Source organism: Nansenia antarctica, assembly GCF_963989245.1.
Source record: "Nansenia antarctica genome assembly, chromosome: 12".
NCBI classification, from domain to species: domain Eukaryota; kingdom Metazoa; phylum Chordata; class Actinopteri; order Argentiniformes; family Microstomatidae; genus Nansenia; species Nansenia antarctica.
Window position 1 is genome coordinate 3,259,783 of NC_137682.1, and position 15,825 is coordinate 3,275,607.

Below are 15,825 nucleotides of genomic sequence, written 5' to 3' on the forward strand. Positions count from 1 at the left end.
CACCTGTATTCAATAACATGTACTGTAAACATCATTTGCTTAGTCATTTAGATATAATAAACATATTACATATGACCTTTTAGCCTGTTGATTACCATGTAACGTCCACAGCTCTTGCAGTCCATATAGTTACATAAAACTAACCCATTCTGGAAATGGATTCCTGAAATCACTAAATCACTAGCAGCATTAGGCTGTGGCTGAAGCTAGCCATAGCTAAAAGTCTGTTACGGACGGTTGTGAAGAGGTATCTGAATGCTCTGACATCCTGAGTGAGTTTTTCCTCATCCTCCTTCTAGACACTTCTCTTTGCCTTACTGGTCTTTGGGACAGTACTTCCTCTCGAATTGGGCCACATCAAACTTGCGGGTGCAGCCAGCGTAGTTCATGTAACGGATCTTCCCAAATATGGGCCTCTCCGCCCAACCCCGGTCATGGATCCCACAGATGGACCACATGCAACCTACAGAGAGACCGAGAGGGAGAGTTTGACTTTACTTATCCCACATGGGGCAATTAGTGTTGCAACAAAATTAAGTTCCACAAGACACAATGCGGTTGTTAAGTCGTGACGTGTTTCCGGGTCCAACGTTGGCTGAGGCACTGTCTTCGAAATGCCTCAGTAATAATAATAATTCATTATATTTATATAGCGCTTTTCCGAACCTCAAAGACGCTGACAAATATGGGAAGAACGGGAAAGTGCTGCGTCCCTTGTTGTATAAAAAACGATTGAACTGTCATGCTACCGCTGTAGTTCACTGGTACTCTGGTGCAGGGAATTTCTGGTTTGGACCCGGAAATTGCTAAACGTCATGTTTGACGTCAGACTTAACAACCGAATACACAGGGGGTGACACTGAGTGCAATGACCAAATACACCAATAGGGGTTTCCGGTCGCCACATGACAAAAACTAAGTACAGATACAGTATAACACTGACAGACAAGACTTGATCACACCTATGTTATGCAATAACTTCCTAACATCAATATCATAATAACATTACGAAAAACAGATGCTAGTAAGAATGAGTGACTAACCTGGATGGACATGAGGTCACTAAGATCACACTTCCTTAAAAACTGTGATTTTAGTCCTGAACTAGGGCTGGAATATTTCTATTGAACATGAACGTTGTATGTTGAACATGCTTTTTAGTCAAGGATTAGTACAGAGCCCCTTCTGGGGTCACATGGTAGAAAAGAAGTATTTGATGTGTGAATCCGTTCCCTCTGTTGAGTAATTCGTTAGGGTTAGGGTTAGGGTTAGGCCCTACGAGCCAGAACGATCGCAAGGATTAGGGTTAGGTTAGGGCTAGAATCCTTGCGATCGTTTTGGCTCGTAGGGCCTAACCCTAACCCTAACCCTAACCCTAACAAATGTGACTGCTCCTGGTGTTTCTGGACACCTCTCGGAAATGAGAAAGACGTCAAATTCGTCTTTAAAGTTTTTTTTTTTTTCTTCAAATTTTCGTTTTTTTAGCTAACATTCAACTCGAAGATGTGAAGTACCCACTCGTTATTTTTCCGAACAGTTTTACGTTCATTAAATAAGTGTAATCTATAACACAATGACTTCGTTTCTTGTTGTTTGATGGGGATTCATTATCTTTGATGGGGATTTTCTGTGCTTAGTGATTTCCGGTGTAGCAACTTTCAAATACTCATGTCGTCTTCAATTTGTTTCCGATTTCAATGTATGATGCATCATTTGAAAGCTTACAATCTGTAGTTTAAGCATGTAAAAAACTGAAAAATGATTTCGCCTACAGGTAGCCCTTTTCATTGGGCTGTGTCACAAATTACTAAACAGAGGGAACGGATTCACACATCAAATATTTTTTTTCTACCATGTGACCCCAGGGGGGCTCCGGAGAAACCCTTTTGGTGTGTCACTTGCCTACGAATCCATTGGGGTCCTGCCCGTCTAGCTGGTATCGGTCGTTCAGGTAGATGGCAATGGACAGCGCCTCCTCTGGTGAGGCGGTCCACTCCAGGATCTTCTTGGCCCAGTACATCCTCATAAACCCATGCATCTTCCCCTCAGTGACCACCTGGTACTAGAGAAGGAACCAAGCAAAAATATGGGGTTTATTTGCACATTAACAATGTACATAGCATCGCACATTTACATCACCATTTGAACAGACCATTGGCTCTCTGCTCATGTTTTTACATGGTGGTGGGGGGTGGCATAACATGTTTTAACCTACACAAATGGTATGGTTGGGGTGGTTGTCACTCTGTGTATAAGACACAAATCTAAATCAGGTTTGGCTTGTGAGAGTCAGAGAGTTGAGAAGGTCAGTGCTTCTTTACCTGGGCGGCATTCCACAGCTTGTCGTGCGTCTTGGCTTTCGCCAACTGCTCTCGAGTGTAGACGTAAGGCCTGGGGTCTTTGGCGTGATCTTTTAAGGTCTTCTGTGCCCACTCGTTGGCACCTGGGTCAAGTACAGAACTTGAATTACAATTCCATGTCATATCATTTCATGGTATTTTTTTCTTTAAAACCTTCAAAAATTCATCATGTACACGCTACATTCATTGATCACCCAAGTCGGACCGCGATTGACCTGTACATTTTTAGATTAACTCATCAGGCACACTGAAAAAGAAAGAAGCCATTGGTACATTGGTACAAGTGATGTCCCGCCCGTGAAACAAAAAAAGAAAGGTTTGGAGAAAGTATAGCACTGAACATTTAGCATTGGGATTTTTTGGGACAGGCACGCGGACAAGCCTTAATGTCGAGCCCTGTGGTGTCTGCCATGCAACATCAGCCTTCTCATTAGGTGAGTCAACATTAATGTGCGCCTAATTATTGGTTTTATTAGGTTATTATGGTTAATAGTTAGGCTACATTTAGAACTTTTTCTTGTGTGGAAATACCTATAATATGTATACATTTACCACTACTACTGCACTGTATTTATGAGAATGCATATGATTGTATAATGACGCATATGAAACGTCCTCTGAGAAACGCACTGGGGGGCAGGGGGGGCGAAAAGAAAAAAAGGCCACCTACTACACAACATGGGACCCCATCAGTGCACATGGTCAAGTTTAGACCATTGGAAGGGCAGCCAGTAGGGCACATCCTCTAATTTTGCCACTCAAAAGGGCACTTTAGTGCGACGTTTTTCAACTGTGGGGGCACATGGTCAAATTTAGACCATTGGAGGGGCACCAATAGGGCACATCCTCTAATTTTGCCACTCAAAAGGGCACTTAAGAGAGATGTTTTTCAACTGTGGGGGCACCAGGAGGGGCGTTCGCCCCCCCTGCCCCCCCCTGAGTCCGCCAGTGCGCCTCACTCACCCTTGACGCTGTCATAGTTCTTGTTGTAGAAGCAGAAGTTGTCCGTCAGCTCTCTGCGTACCAGCAGCTCCTCAGTGAAGGAGGACACGGACGGCCCGGCACGACTGTCGCTCCGCTTGACTTGGAGTATCACACGCTGGGCTGACAAGTGCCCTGGGGAGAGCAGAAGGACATAATAAGGTTCTATCTCCATTTTTTGTCAAAATTGAGTTTTTTTTACATAATCTGATCCATTAGGTGTTTATTAATGCCTGTGTGGTGTTATATTTTAAAATGTTCACATTTTTGAGTTAGTAATTAATAAAATACAAAGGTTCCATCTCACAGAACATAATGGAATGTAAAAACTTTGACGCTCAATATCTCTGAACTGCCCTAAACGGAGATAGAACCTTATGATTCTAAGCTCACGACATGTTAGAGAAGAGCATGGTGAGGATAAGGGCTACAACACACAGTGTGCAACACAAGGAATGTGTGCATGTCATAGGATGTGGTGTACCAGTCATTGTGAGGACGCAAGTGACAAAAAAGGTTTCTCCACTGACCGAAGCGGATCCACGGGGAGAGCTGACTGAGGGCAGCAGAGTTGGGGTCGTTACGGTGGGTGGCAAAGTGTTTGAGCCGGAGGTCGATGAAGGACTCCAACATGGCGAACCCTGCTGCGGTCCCAGGCTGGGCCCAGTCCACCTCCTCGACGGTCCTGTCCACCTCCAGAGTAGCCAGAATCTCAGCCCAGTCCACTGTCTGTCAGACACATACAGGACAGGACAGGACAGAAGTCACACGTGCTTGTCATTAGTCAGCTGCAGCAACATATCTGAGGGCAGTGGGTGCACACACACCATGAAGAGAGGAGGAGAGATAAAGAGAATAGAATAGAATAGAATAAACTTTATTGTCCTTGTACAGTTGCCTATACAATGAAATTGTAGTGGTTCTTCTGAAGGTGCAAAAACAGAAAACATATACACATATCACAAATATTACACACTAGACAATTAAAAAACGAAAATGCTATAAAACAAGCTAAGAGACAATGAGGTCTGTGGTGTCAAGTGCAAATAAAGACAACAATCTTAAGAAAATAAAAACAACTATAAAAGCAAGCTAAAAGACATGAGGTCAGTGGTGTTATAATACTATAATAATACTGTAAAAATATATAAATGTATAAATAGGCACTTAGAATAGAGTTATTGCACATTTCTATTGCACTTTTTCCCCTGATGATAAACATTTATGAACATGTCTTATGTCTGGAACCGAGTCACAAAAGACTAGAGCCCTTACTGAAAACAACCCCAAGCTTCGTTCCCCTTCCCTTAAAATATTGAAAGGCTAGGTGGACCTATTGCCATTTTATTTCTAGTATCTGTCATGCATTCAGATATGCAATGCCCAGAAGGAAGAGGAAAGGGAGATAAGCCAACCAAGAGACAGGTTTGTTGCTTGTTTCACTATATGAGGACACTTATGGACGTCACCGTGTTGCCAAGTCCACTCCTATTAAACAACCACTTACCTTGGCCATTTTGACCGCTGTGTGAGGGTGTTTGTCCACAAGGGGAATCTCAGTGAGGAACTCCGGCAGGAGTTTGGTTATCTTCCCTCGGATAGTCCTGGCAGCGTACTCCAGCTTCTCTGATGCCACCCAGCAAGGCACTACATTATGGGCATCAACCTAAGGTGACAGGGAGGGAGGTCTCTATGTGAGCTTAGAATGATAAGGTTCTATCTCCGTTTAGGGCAGTTCAGAGATATTGAGCGTCAAAGTTTTTACATTCCATTATGTTTTGTGAGATGGAACCTTTGTATTTTATGAATTACTAACTCAAAAATTTCAACATTTTAAAAATAACACCACACAGGCATTAATAAACACCTAATGGATCAGATTATGTAAAAAACTAAATTTTGACCAGAAATTGAGATAGAACCTTATAATTCTAACGTCACGAACTGACGTTGACTGACAGCACCTGTATGAAGCACCTGACAGCACCTGTATGAAGGGGATGTCAGAGGGAAGCCCTTTCGTGAGTTCCTCCACCCAAAGCAGGGGCGTCCTGAGAGGAGAGAAGTCAGTCACCACCGCCCCCAGACTCTGGTCCGCCACGAAGCCCGGCAGAACCTCCCCAGGCGAGCCATGGAGCAGGTGGAACTGAATATCCAGGGCACTGCACTCCTGTGAGAGGGGAAAGGTATGTGGGTGCACACAGAGTAGCTTTAGTACTTTCTTGTTGGATTAGGTTTACTAGTGTTTACTAGTGTTTACTAGTGTTTACTGGTGTTTACTGTTGTTTACTAGTGTTTACTGGTGTTTACTGTTGTTTACTAGTGTTTACTGGTGTTTACTGGTGTTTACTGGTGTTTGCTAGTGTGAGGTAAATATCTAAATACACACAGCTAGTATAAAAAGGCGATCCATTTGAGTCAGAGGTACCATAGACAAAGCTTTCTACCTTTGCCACTTCCTCCAATCCCTTCAACATAAAGCCAAAATGGCGGATGGTGGCCACCTCCGATTTTGGTACGTCCAGACACACACAGATGTGCAGTGGCAGCTTCTCAGTCAGGGCCAGCTGCTGGGCATAGATCAGTGCCCAGTTATCTAAACAGAACACAACACAGAAGAAACAAAACAGGACAAACTCATACGTTATTATTAGATACAAGTTATTATTAGTGTTATTGACATGTATGCTTGTTTAGTTATTATTAGTGTGTAAGCTTGCAAAGTAGATGTTATACAAGTTGTACAAGTTATTATTAGTGTAAGCTTGATGTAGTTATACAAGTTATTATTACCGTAGTGTTATTGACATGTATGCTTGTTTAGAAGCAAAGATGTAATCTTGTTTTCAATCATTGTAAAGTGCTTTGAGTTGCATCCATGTACGAAAGGCGCTATATAAATAAAGTTTCACTTCACTTCACTTCACATAACATTACTGGTGTTGAAGATGGCTAAAGAAAAAACAAGCAGATTTTTGGCGTGATGTGTTTGTAATTGATTAAATCATGTCACCACCTTGGACCCTGTGGTCACGGGACATCCAGTAGAGTATCCCCTCTGAACCTGGCTTGATCTCCTGAGTTTGGGACAGTGAACGTAAGCGTCTACTGTTGAACTCCAAGTCCTTCTTCTCCCTCCGTCGTTCTGCCACTTCGCCTTGCAGCCAATCCTTGGCCCTCTCCCCCTCCCCCTCCTTCAGAGGAACCATCTTCTGCTTTTTGGCAGATGTTGCAGCACTTGCCTTTTTGCGTTTTCCTGCTGGCATGGTGGGTTGCTTGGCAGAATACTTTGGTGAAGGGGTAAAGGCAGCAAGCAGTCTGCTGCTGGTCACTTGAGGGTTATCCAACTCCAAGATGTGCTTGGATTCTGAAATGTGCAACACAGGGAAAAGTTAAAATACTCAATTAACACCTCTCTCTCACACACTCTCACTCTCACACACTCCGTTTGGTCACAATACATCTGTGACAATGTGACATTTTTAAAACAATGTTTCAAATGAAGGAGGAGGCTCTCCTTCACAGCATCCACTCTTTCTCCTTTATCTTCAGTCCACATATCTAGCATCTAGTTATACGTGATTTAACCAAGGAGAGGAGGGAATAGAGATGCACACAAATAGAGATGCATACATAAATAATAGAGAATAATAAATAATAATAATAATAATAATAGAGAATAGAGATGCATACATAAATAATAGAGAATAATAATAATAATAATAATAATAATAAAGAATAGAGATGCACACATGCACACAAAAGCTAGGATATATACCGTACATGAATAATACACACAGAAACCTTAAAAGTCTGGATGGAGCAACGTTACACACGGCTGCAAGGACCCAGAACCAGATCGATAAGAGCTGTCAGTGCAGGTGAGTCTCGAGCTTCGGAAAAGGAAAAGTCTGTACTAATGAACGTCTGATGTTTACCTACAATACAGCATGCAAAGTCCTTTGAATTGAACAACGTGTGGGGTGAACGTACCTCAACAAACAACAGCCTTAGCTAAACCCCACTGACTCCACTGAACTAAACGTGTGTAAATGTTTTGGTTGTGTAACGACCATGCATGTGTTTCCAAAAACCACATCTCCCACAATGCACCACCCTGGGCCAAGTACGCATGCGTGCGTTAGGGGGAGGGGGTTTCCTGTGGAGCTGTTGAATCAGGAGGCAACAACCAGAGAGCTAGTTTGAGTTGACGAACGACTTTTTATTGAAGTGAAAGTAGCTTACATTTTGTGTTTTCGATATAATTGCACGAAGTTGACCGATTGAAAGCATGAGCAACGTTGGGTTTGCGTCTGGACAGGGGCCTGATAGGGTGGACATGTCTCTGGGTAAGAGGCCTCGCGGCCACTGTGTTGATGTTGGGGTCTGCAGACAGCTGGCTTAGGCTAAGCTAAGCTACATTGCCTTCACGTACGTGACAGCTTGCTTAGGCTAAGCTAAGCTACATTGCCTTCACGTACGTGAAGGCAATGTAGCTTAGCTTAGCCTAAGCAAGCTGTCTAGCATTAGTTTTCGAGATACCCCTATACTACCCGAGGTAGAGCAAATGACAACAATGGTTTTTCTTATCTTTAGATATTTTTTCTCCCATTAATGAAATTCATTGTTGTCAAATTTCCATACAACTACTGGTTAGTGTTCAATAGCACCCTAGACAATTCAGTAATGATATATTATTTTTCAGGGATTTCTGTTTTTCTGATAAATCAAATGAGAGAAAAGTGATGGAGTCCTATGTTCCTGTCACCAAAAAGTACAATTTCCGTCTAAACTAAAGCTAAGTAAGTTTACAGGACTATAATTCAGTATTTATTTAGGTAAATAAATAGTTGTCTGACTATTTGGTGATGTAGGACAGCCACCTGGTTCATACCTCAGCAAATCTGAAGAGGAAAGGAGTGTTAAAAGAGTGATCATTCGCAAGTTATGGGCTTTTTAAAAGAGTGATCATTCTCAAGTTATGGGCTTTTTAAAAGAGTGATCAATTCTCAAGTTATGGGCTTTTAAAAGAGTGATCATTCTCAAGTTATGGGCTTTTTAAAAGAGTGATCATTCTCAAGTTATGGGCTTTTTAAAAGAGTGATCCTTCTCAAGTTATGGGCTTTTTAAAAGAGTGATCCTTCTCAAGTTATGGGCTTTTTAAAAGAGTGATCATTCTCAAGTTATGGGCTTTTTAAAAGAGTGATCATTCTCAAGTTATGGGCTTTTTAAAAGAGTGATCATTCTCAAGTTATGGGCTTTTTAAAGAGTGATCATTCTCAAGTTATGGGCTTTTAAAAGAGTGATCATTCTCAAGTTATGGGCTTTTTAAAAGAGTGATCATTCTCAAGTTATGGGCTTTTAAAAGAGTGATCATTCTCAAGTTATGGGCTTTTTTAAAGAGTGATCATTCTCAAGTTATGGGCTTTTTTAAAGAGTGATCATTCTCAAGTTATGGGCTTTTTTAAAGAGTGATCATTCTCAAGTTATGGGCTTTTTAAAAGAGTGATCATTCTCAAGTTATGGGCTTTTAAAAGAGTGATCATTCTCAAGTTATGGGCTTTTAAAAGAGTGATCATTCTCAAGTTATGGGCTTTTTAAAAGAGTGATCATTCTCAGGTTATGGGCTTTTTTAAAGAGTGATCATTCTCAAGTTATGGGCTTTTAAAAGAGTGATCCTTCTCAAGTTATGGGCTTTTTTGTCACCTTCCCCATATTCGGCCTGGTCTAATGTGGCTCTTTTTCAGGGATTGGGGTAGCTCTAAAGAACAACCAAAAAAACATATTTTCCCCAAAAATAAAATTTGACAACAATCAATTTCATTAATGGGAGACCCTAAAGATAAGAGAAATCATTGTTGTCATTTGTTCTACCTCGGGTAGTAGGGGTATCTCAAAATCTGAGGGCCCTTCCTGCTAGACTACTAATGTTATAGCTGTAATGTTGCTTATAAATGTTTTATGGCCTATGCACTGCATGCACGAACCTCACCAAGTCCATTTCCTGGATGTGCAATAATAATAATACTAAATATATATTGGCAATAAAAATAATTCTGATTCTGACAACTGCTGGACATAATATGTGCTTGTGTTTACACCACATAAGTCCATTGCATTGACAATTTCGCCGTGCAAATGATTACTATATTCATGACCATGGGATTGTGTCCCTTCCTTGCATTTTGCTTTGACAGAAAGATTTCAGTGATACTCAACTAGTTTACAATGTTTTGTTCCTCTTCACTTCCGCAGATGATATCATCCGTTTAAACAAGAGAGAGCAGCAGACTCGGAGGAAGGGGAGAGGGAACGCCAGGCCGCTCCTGAACGGTCGTTCTGCCCAGGGGAAAGGAGCTCCACCAAGGGCTGGAGGCCCAATTCAGAGAGGTATGCATATGCATTCATAACTCTGCAGGCACAAACTGTATAATAACTTTACTATATACATATGGCATAGCTCCCTGGTATAGAAGCATCCTTGGCTCAACATTGATAATGTCAGTCAACTTGATCTGCCATGCAGCACCACGTTTGTGTGGATCAAAATATGTTGTCACCATTTCTAGGACAGGGTATCCGCGGTGTCTTGAAAAGCATTAAAAGTTGATAAATCAATTTTGGGAAAATCAAGACCCTTAATTAAAAAGTCTTTATGAGGTCTTGAATTTTGTAGGTATTTTTCTGAATTAGACTCTGTCCAAAGAGTTTGAGTCCTAAAAACTTTTAGTAAACGTTCGTGAATTTATTAGTTTAGTTTAAAAGTCTTAGAAAGGTATTGAAATTAACCTCAAGATTCCTGTATATACCCTGTAGGAGGTGGTGTGACTAGAGGCGGGGTGACTAGAGGCGGGGTGACTAGAGGCGGGGTACGGTTGGGGGGTCGAGGCAGAAGATTCCCCCCTCCAGTTAGTCGGCATCGGGGTCAAGGGGTCATCACCGGATTGGCAGCTCGTAAGACGGCCGCACTACAAAAAGGCATCAGTCCACTCAACAGACCCGCTGTTAATCAGGTACTTAAGGACACACACCTTGATTCCCTCCCTCTCTCTGTCAGTATCATGAATGTGGTTGCGGGTTCCAGATTGAATATTTTCCAAACACCCCTCTCATGTAGGTAACATAGACACGGCTGTTCTAGTGTCAACTGTCACTTAGATCCAACTGTCACTTAGATCCAACTGTCACTTAGATCCAACTGTCACTTAGATCCAACTGTCACTTTCAAATTAACCTCAACATTCCTGTATGTACCCTGCATCCTTATTAGCAATTTCAGAAGAAGAAGCCCTTCGTCCAGTCACGGCCCTTCATCCAAAGCAACGAAGCCCAATACAGACAGGCTGACAGCCAGAGGAAGCAGCCCTACAGACAACAGACTAATATGCAGAGAGGCCCCAATACAACAACACAACACAGACCCACTCAGTTGCGGAGACGGTAAGGGAACCGATAAGAGCTTCATTTGGACCTTTAATTAACTTGACTAGGCTGGCTTATTGAGATGATCACACATGATTCTCTTGTATGATAATGCACTTTCATACGAGGCGATGAACATGTGCCAAAGGTGAGCCTGCCTTCCCGACACGGCACTCTTTGCACTTTTATTTGTACTGCACCTTGCCTTTAGTGTATTTTTCTATTTTATCAGTTTTCTTTCATCTGTATGTTATCTCTTTTATCTTGTTTTTCTCTTTATATTTGATCTGTTAAGCACTTTGGGCGGCTCTTGTCGTTGTACATTTGTGTGCTATATAAATAAACGTTACTTACTTATTACTATGTTAGCTTTTCACCCACTAGGATCCTCACGAGGTCCTGTATATTTACATTCCTGTCTCACTAAACCTGTCTTTCCCATGTAGGCCCTTACCGCCAGCCCATCAGAACCAGAGAGAGGCCCCTCAGAACCAGAGAGACGCCCGTCAGAACCAGAGAGACGCCCGTCAGGCCACCTTCCTTTCCCGCAGGGGACTCAAGGTATGCTGTTAAGATAGGCCTTTGATGTGGTCCAGTGGTCTGGCACCACGGTCTACAGTGCACACACATGCCCATGTCGGCATGGGTTCGAATCCGGCCCCCCATGCCCTGCTGACATACCCACTCTCTCTCCCTTCTTCTCCTTACTTTCCTGTCTGTCTTCACTGTATCTGTCGAATAAAATGTACAAAAATGAGTGGGACTGAGTGGGAGAAAAAATAACCTTAAAAAAAAAAGATAGGCCTTTGACACTGGCAAGGCTCCGTGCCGGTTCCGGTTTCTGAACCTAATTCCAGGGTATCCGCGGTGTCTTGAAAAGTATTAAAAGCTGATAAATTAATTTTGGGAAAATCAAGACCTTTAATAAGTATTAAAAAGTCTTATCACGGTTTTATGAGGTCTTGAATTTTGTAGGTATTTTTCTGAATTAGACTCTGTCCAAAGAGAACTTTTAGTAAAAGTTCGTGAATTTATTAGTTTTATTAAAAAACTAAATTCTGTTGTATGATAGTGGTCTAGTCTATTGCAAACTAAAACTGTTTATTTTTACCGTACAAATATTTTTCCAGACCTCACCGCCACTTCGAGCTGTAACCGTTTACATCAGTGACACCTTTAACTTAACAGTTAAGTTAAAGGTGTCACTGATGTAAACGGTTACAGCTCGAAGTGGCGGTGAGGTCTGGAAAAATATTGACAAGGTCTTAGAAAGGTCTTAGAAAGGTACTGAAATTAACCTCAAGATTCCTGTATATACCCTGAGTAGGTAGCATAGACACGGCTGTTCTAGTGTCAACTGTCACTTAGATCCAACTGTCACTTTCAAATTAACCTCAAGATTCCTGTATACACCCTGTAATTACTAACGGCCGGCATGTTCAGACCGAAAATATGTTGGTTCGGAACCTGAAAAGTTGGTTCTCAGCCTGAACCAAAAAATAGAACCATGATGTTGTCAGTGGGTGAGACATCTTCTGCCCCTCAGCACTGCGTCTCCTGAAGACACCCGCTTTCCCCTCTACTGTGTCCCTAAAAACTTCTATTGCCCCCCTTGTACTGTTTCTCTGTTTCTCCAGTGTCAAAAAAACACACAAAAAAAAGGGTTAGAAGAAGGGTTTTCCTTCTATCAATACATTTGAATACATAGTATTCAAATGTATTGATTGTAAGTCGCTTTGGAATAAGGCGTCTGCTAAATGCCAAAAATGTAACAATGTAAGTGTCATATTCTAGGCTGTGAAGATGTGAAAGAGAGCAAGAAGGAAGGAGACTAAATGTAATGTAATCTAATATAATGTAATCTAAATCTAAATCTGATAATTAGTGATAAAGAAAATATAAAAAGTTGTATCATCTTCCTCACATGCTCAGCAGCAAACACACTCACACTCGTGTGAACGTGAACTTCATGGACGTTTTTTATTCTACAGTAGCTGGCTAGTAAGAGAACGTGTTTAGAAAGTGTCTTTTGGTTTTTTTCATACAAAATAGTGTTTATTTCAGATACTGTAGTAGTGGAAGATATTATCCTAATTTCCAGTGAAGTAGCCGCCATCTTGTTGTGACATTTTTGTTCATCCCTTACTTCAGGTACATGCTGAAGTACAGAAGCCTGCTCCATCACCTCCTTCTCCAGTCAGAACTCGCCAGTGAGTATTCCACTTCCACAGAGTTTAACTGTGTTTGATCGACTACATTGTAGTCAGGCTGCACAGTACACCAGATCATACTGCAATAATAAGAAATAGCAATCTGCTGCACTCCTGAACCAATTTATTTTCGGTCTGAACGCATCATTCGGCCGGTTCCAGACTATAGGTTCGGGAAACCGGAACCGACACGGAGCCTCTGCAGTGTGAAAGCCCCTATGTGTGCCTCACGTTGGTTTACTAACATTAAATCCCTATTCTCTTGGAACCACCAGGTGGCGCACGTCAACAAATAGCAGCGGGATCCTGACCGTTTCCATTGACAACCCCACAGCCAGAACGCAGCCTGAGTGAGTAGAATCTGAGCAGACAGAAAGAACACTGTCAGGAGGACTGAGTATCTGATTGAGTTGCTGTCGAGTATCCTGTCATAGCTAACTAGCTAATGTTCTGTCCTGTGTTCCCCCAGGCCTCCCAGCGCATGGGCCCTGCACCCCCCTGCACCGCCCAGCCCCGCCCCGCTAAAGATGGAGGTGGCGGAGGAGGAGAAGAAACCACCCAAAGGAGTTCCACTTCAGTTTGACATCAACAGCGTTGCAAAACCGGTGAGAAACAAATACAAGTGTACATGACTGTTGACCTTAGACAGACATCAGACAGGCTCAGTGCTCAGTGAAAGTGTTCAAAACCAAGTTGAAGACCCACCTGTTTTCTGTTGTCTATGGGCCGGTTTCACAGACGAGGCTTAAGCCTAATCCTAGACTAAAAAACATCTTCAATGGAGATTTTACATTGAAAGTGTGATTTAGTCCAGGACTAGGCTTAAGCCTTGTCTCTGAAACCGGCCCTATATGTCATAGCTTGTGTATTTGTGCTGTGAAATTATGTGTGTTTTTAATTGAAATAGTTGTTTTAAATTGTTGCTTACCTATTGTAAAGCACTTTGACGTAAAGCGCTATACAAATAAAGTTATTATTATTATTATATTATTATTATTATGACACTGGACTTCACCTGCTCTGATTCTCCTCGGTACATAATTGAAATTATTGTCTATCCTCCAGTTGTGCTGGTAAGAGAATAACATTGTTCTGGATTATTCTGACGAGATTTTATCTCCCAACTGTTGTTTGTCACAGCAGACGATGACTTTGAACGAGCGATTCCGCATCCTGAAAGACCAGCGCACCGCCCACCCGGCACAGGAAAGCAAAGGCAGCAGATTTGTCACAGTCGGTTAACTAGTGACAAGAGCAAAAGAAGGGGGATCCTCAGAACCGTTTGTGTTCCACTCATAGGGCTTTCACACCGGCAGTTCCGAACGCCGGTTCGCGTTCGCGTTCGGAAACCTCCGAACGTTGGCGCTGTCTGGCGAACGATACACTGGTATGAACGCGGGCTCGTTCGCCAGACAGCGCCAACGTTCGGAACTGCCGGTGTGAAAGCCCTATCAGACCTGCACACTGACCCCCCCCCCCCCCCCTTGTTATCTAAGATGGGGAAACAAATATTTTATACTTCTACTTCGATTATCATTGTTCAGATAGGTTTGTATTGTGTTCTGCAACTCCTGTTGGGAGTTGGGCTGCTGGAAGTTGTCAGCCATCTGAAGATTATTTTCTGAGTTCTGGGTTGTGATTTGTCAATATGAAAGGGTTTCATTTTTTAGCTGTTTAGAATGGTGTAAGTTATTTTTTTGCTTGTTCTTTTTTTGATTGAATCAATATTTTTGAAAGTTCGTTCGTTTTTTAACTGTTTCAAATAAATAAATGTGCCACATTTGTGTGTTTTTCTCAGTTTCAAAAACAAATGGTATTTTACACAAGTTCTGTGACAGAAATAACTGTTTATGAATATACAAATAATTTTTACAGAATACAGATTTAATGTATTCAGGCCCCATCAAAGGGGATTAGAAAGATCAACTCAGAATATGCCTCTCCCAGCAGTAAATGAGAGCAAACACTGCCATCTAGTGGCCAAATAACTCAAATACAGGTGGCCTAATTGAAATCACACTACTGCTCTCAACCTGACTGAGGTTCAGGTTAAGAAACAATTCTTGTATACCTCTAAACAGAGTATGATAGTCATGATGCACTGTAAAGTGTTAATAAATCAGTTAATTTATTCTCATTGAACTTTTATTCATCCAGGTTCATCTTGATATAAATCTGACCTGTCTGTCTCATCATTGGCATACACTCAGTTTATACAACAGTTAGTTCTGACCAAGTCATTTGATTGGACAAGAGGCATTCCATGAGTGCTGATATACAGTATAACAGCACTGGGACCTTTAACTATATGTGCATCACTCCGCCGCACAGATGTTCTACTAAATGACCGTTAATTAGACTACATGTTTGTGTTCAGGTTACTAGGCAACAGTCCATTTGAAGTTCAGTTGCGGAACTATTATTTTCTTTCGTGCGGCCTAAGTAAGAAAAGTTATAAACTCAAGACAAGTGGGTTGGCTGTATGTAGAATATGTTGAAATGGTTTATAAAGCAAACACCCAATTTGGACAACATTTGGAATCTGAATATTGCATTTATTTAAATACATTAAAATTTGCAATGTAGCAAAACTATTGGCATATGAAATTCAAACACCATTAAAATGAACAAAACATGGCTCACTTCATTTTCTGCAGCTAGTGTCCATAACACTAGTTTTATTTTCTCTCTCCAACAACTCGACCGCTTTGCTCCATGTCTTTTTCCCCATTTACATTGTTCACAGACTACTATCTTACAATAAGAGTGCTGAATAAAAATATGAGGTAAGAAAGTGGTTTGAAGATTACAGATCATGCAGAACATGCTAAACAGCAACAAAAATATGTTGT

At 41.6% G+C, this 15,825-nt stretch overlaps 2 protein-coding genes across 3 annotated transcripts; one reads left to right on the top strand and one right to left on the bottom strand.

The window, feature by feature from the left end:
- Positions 1–314: 314 nt before the first annotated feature.
- Positions 315–6,607, bottom strand: cpdp (CPD photolyase; the record flags this gene model as incomplete). Its single annotated transcript, XM_080543150.1, has 9 exons — positions 315–463; positions 1,903–2,062; positions 2,322–2,443; positions 3,324–3,476; positions 3,872–4,070; positions 4,849–5,007; positions 5,329–5,511; positions 5,789–5,937; positions 6,358–6,607. The coding sequence occupies 9 exons, from the start codon at positions 6,605–6,607 to the stop codon at positions 315–317; spliced, it is 1,524 nt and encodes a 507-aa protein (XP_080399276.1).
- A 926-nt stretch (positions 6,608–7,533) lies between these two features.
- On the top strand, positions 7,534–14,268 carry LOC308168682 (UAP56-interacting factor-like). Of its 2 annotated transcripts, none has more exons than XM_080543296.1 (9): positions 7,534–7,690; positions 9,597–9,731; positions 10,158–10,354; positions 10,612–10,781; positions 11,210–11,324; positions 12,915–12,973; positions 13,249–13,323; positions 13,443–13,578; positions 14,114–14,268. In XM_080543296.1, the coding sequence occupies exons 1-9, from the start codon at positions 7,633–7,635 to the stop codon at positions 14,213–14,215; spliced, it is 1,047 nt and encodes a 348-aa protein (XP_080399422.1). In that variant the 5' UTR covers positions 7,534–7,632; the 3' UTR covers positions 14,216–14,268. The 2 variants fall into 2 exon arrangements, with proteins under 2 accessions (XP_080399422.1, XP_080399423.1); XM_080543297.1 differs by having other exon boundaries at positions 14,117–14,268.
- Positions 14,269–15,825: the final 1,557 nt, after the last annotated feature.

What these genes read in the sequence shown, in the direction of transcription:
- LOC308168682 (XM_080543296.1), top strand. Translation starts at nt 7,633, where the DNA reads ATGAGCAACGTTGGGTTTGCGTCTGGACAGGGGCCTGATAGGGTGGAC. An exon ending in TCTCCAGTCAGAACTCGCCA is followed by an intron (nt 12,974 to 13,248) that starts GTGAGTATTCCA and finishes TGGAACCACCAG; the next exon opens with GTGGCGCACGTCAACAAATA. An exon ending in ACAGCCAGAACGCAGCCTGA is followed by an intron (nt 13,324 to 13,442) that starts GTGAGTAGAATC and finishes GTGTTCCCCCAG; the next exon opens with GCCTCCCAGCGCATGGGCCC.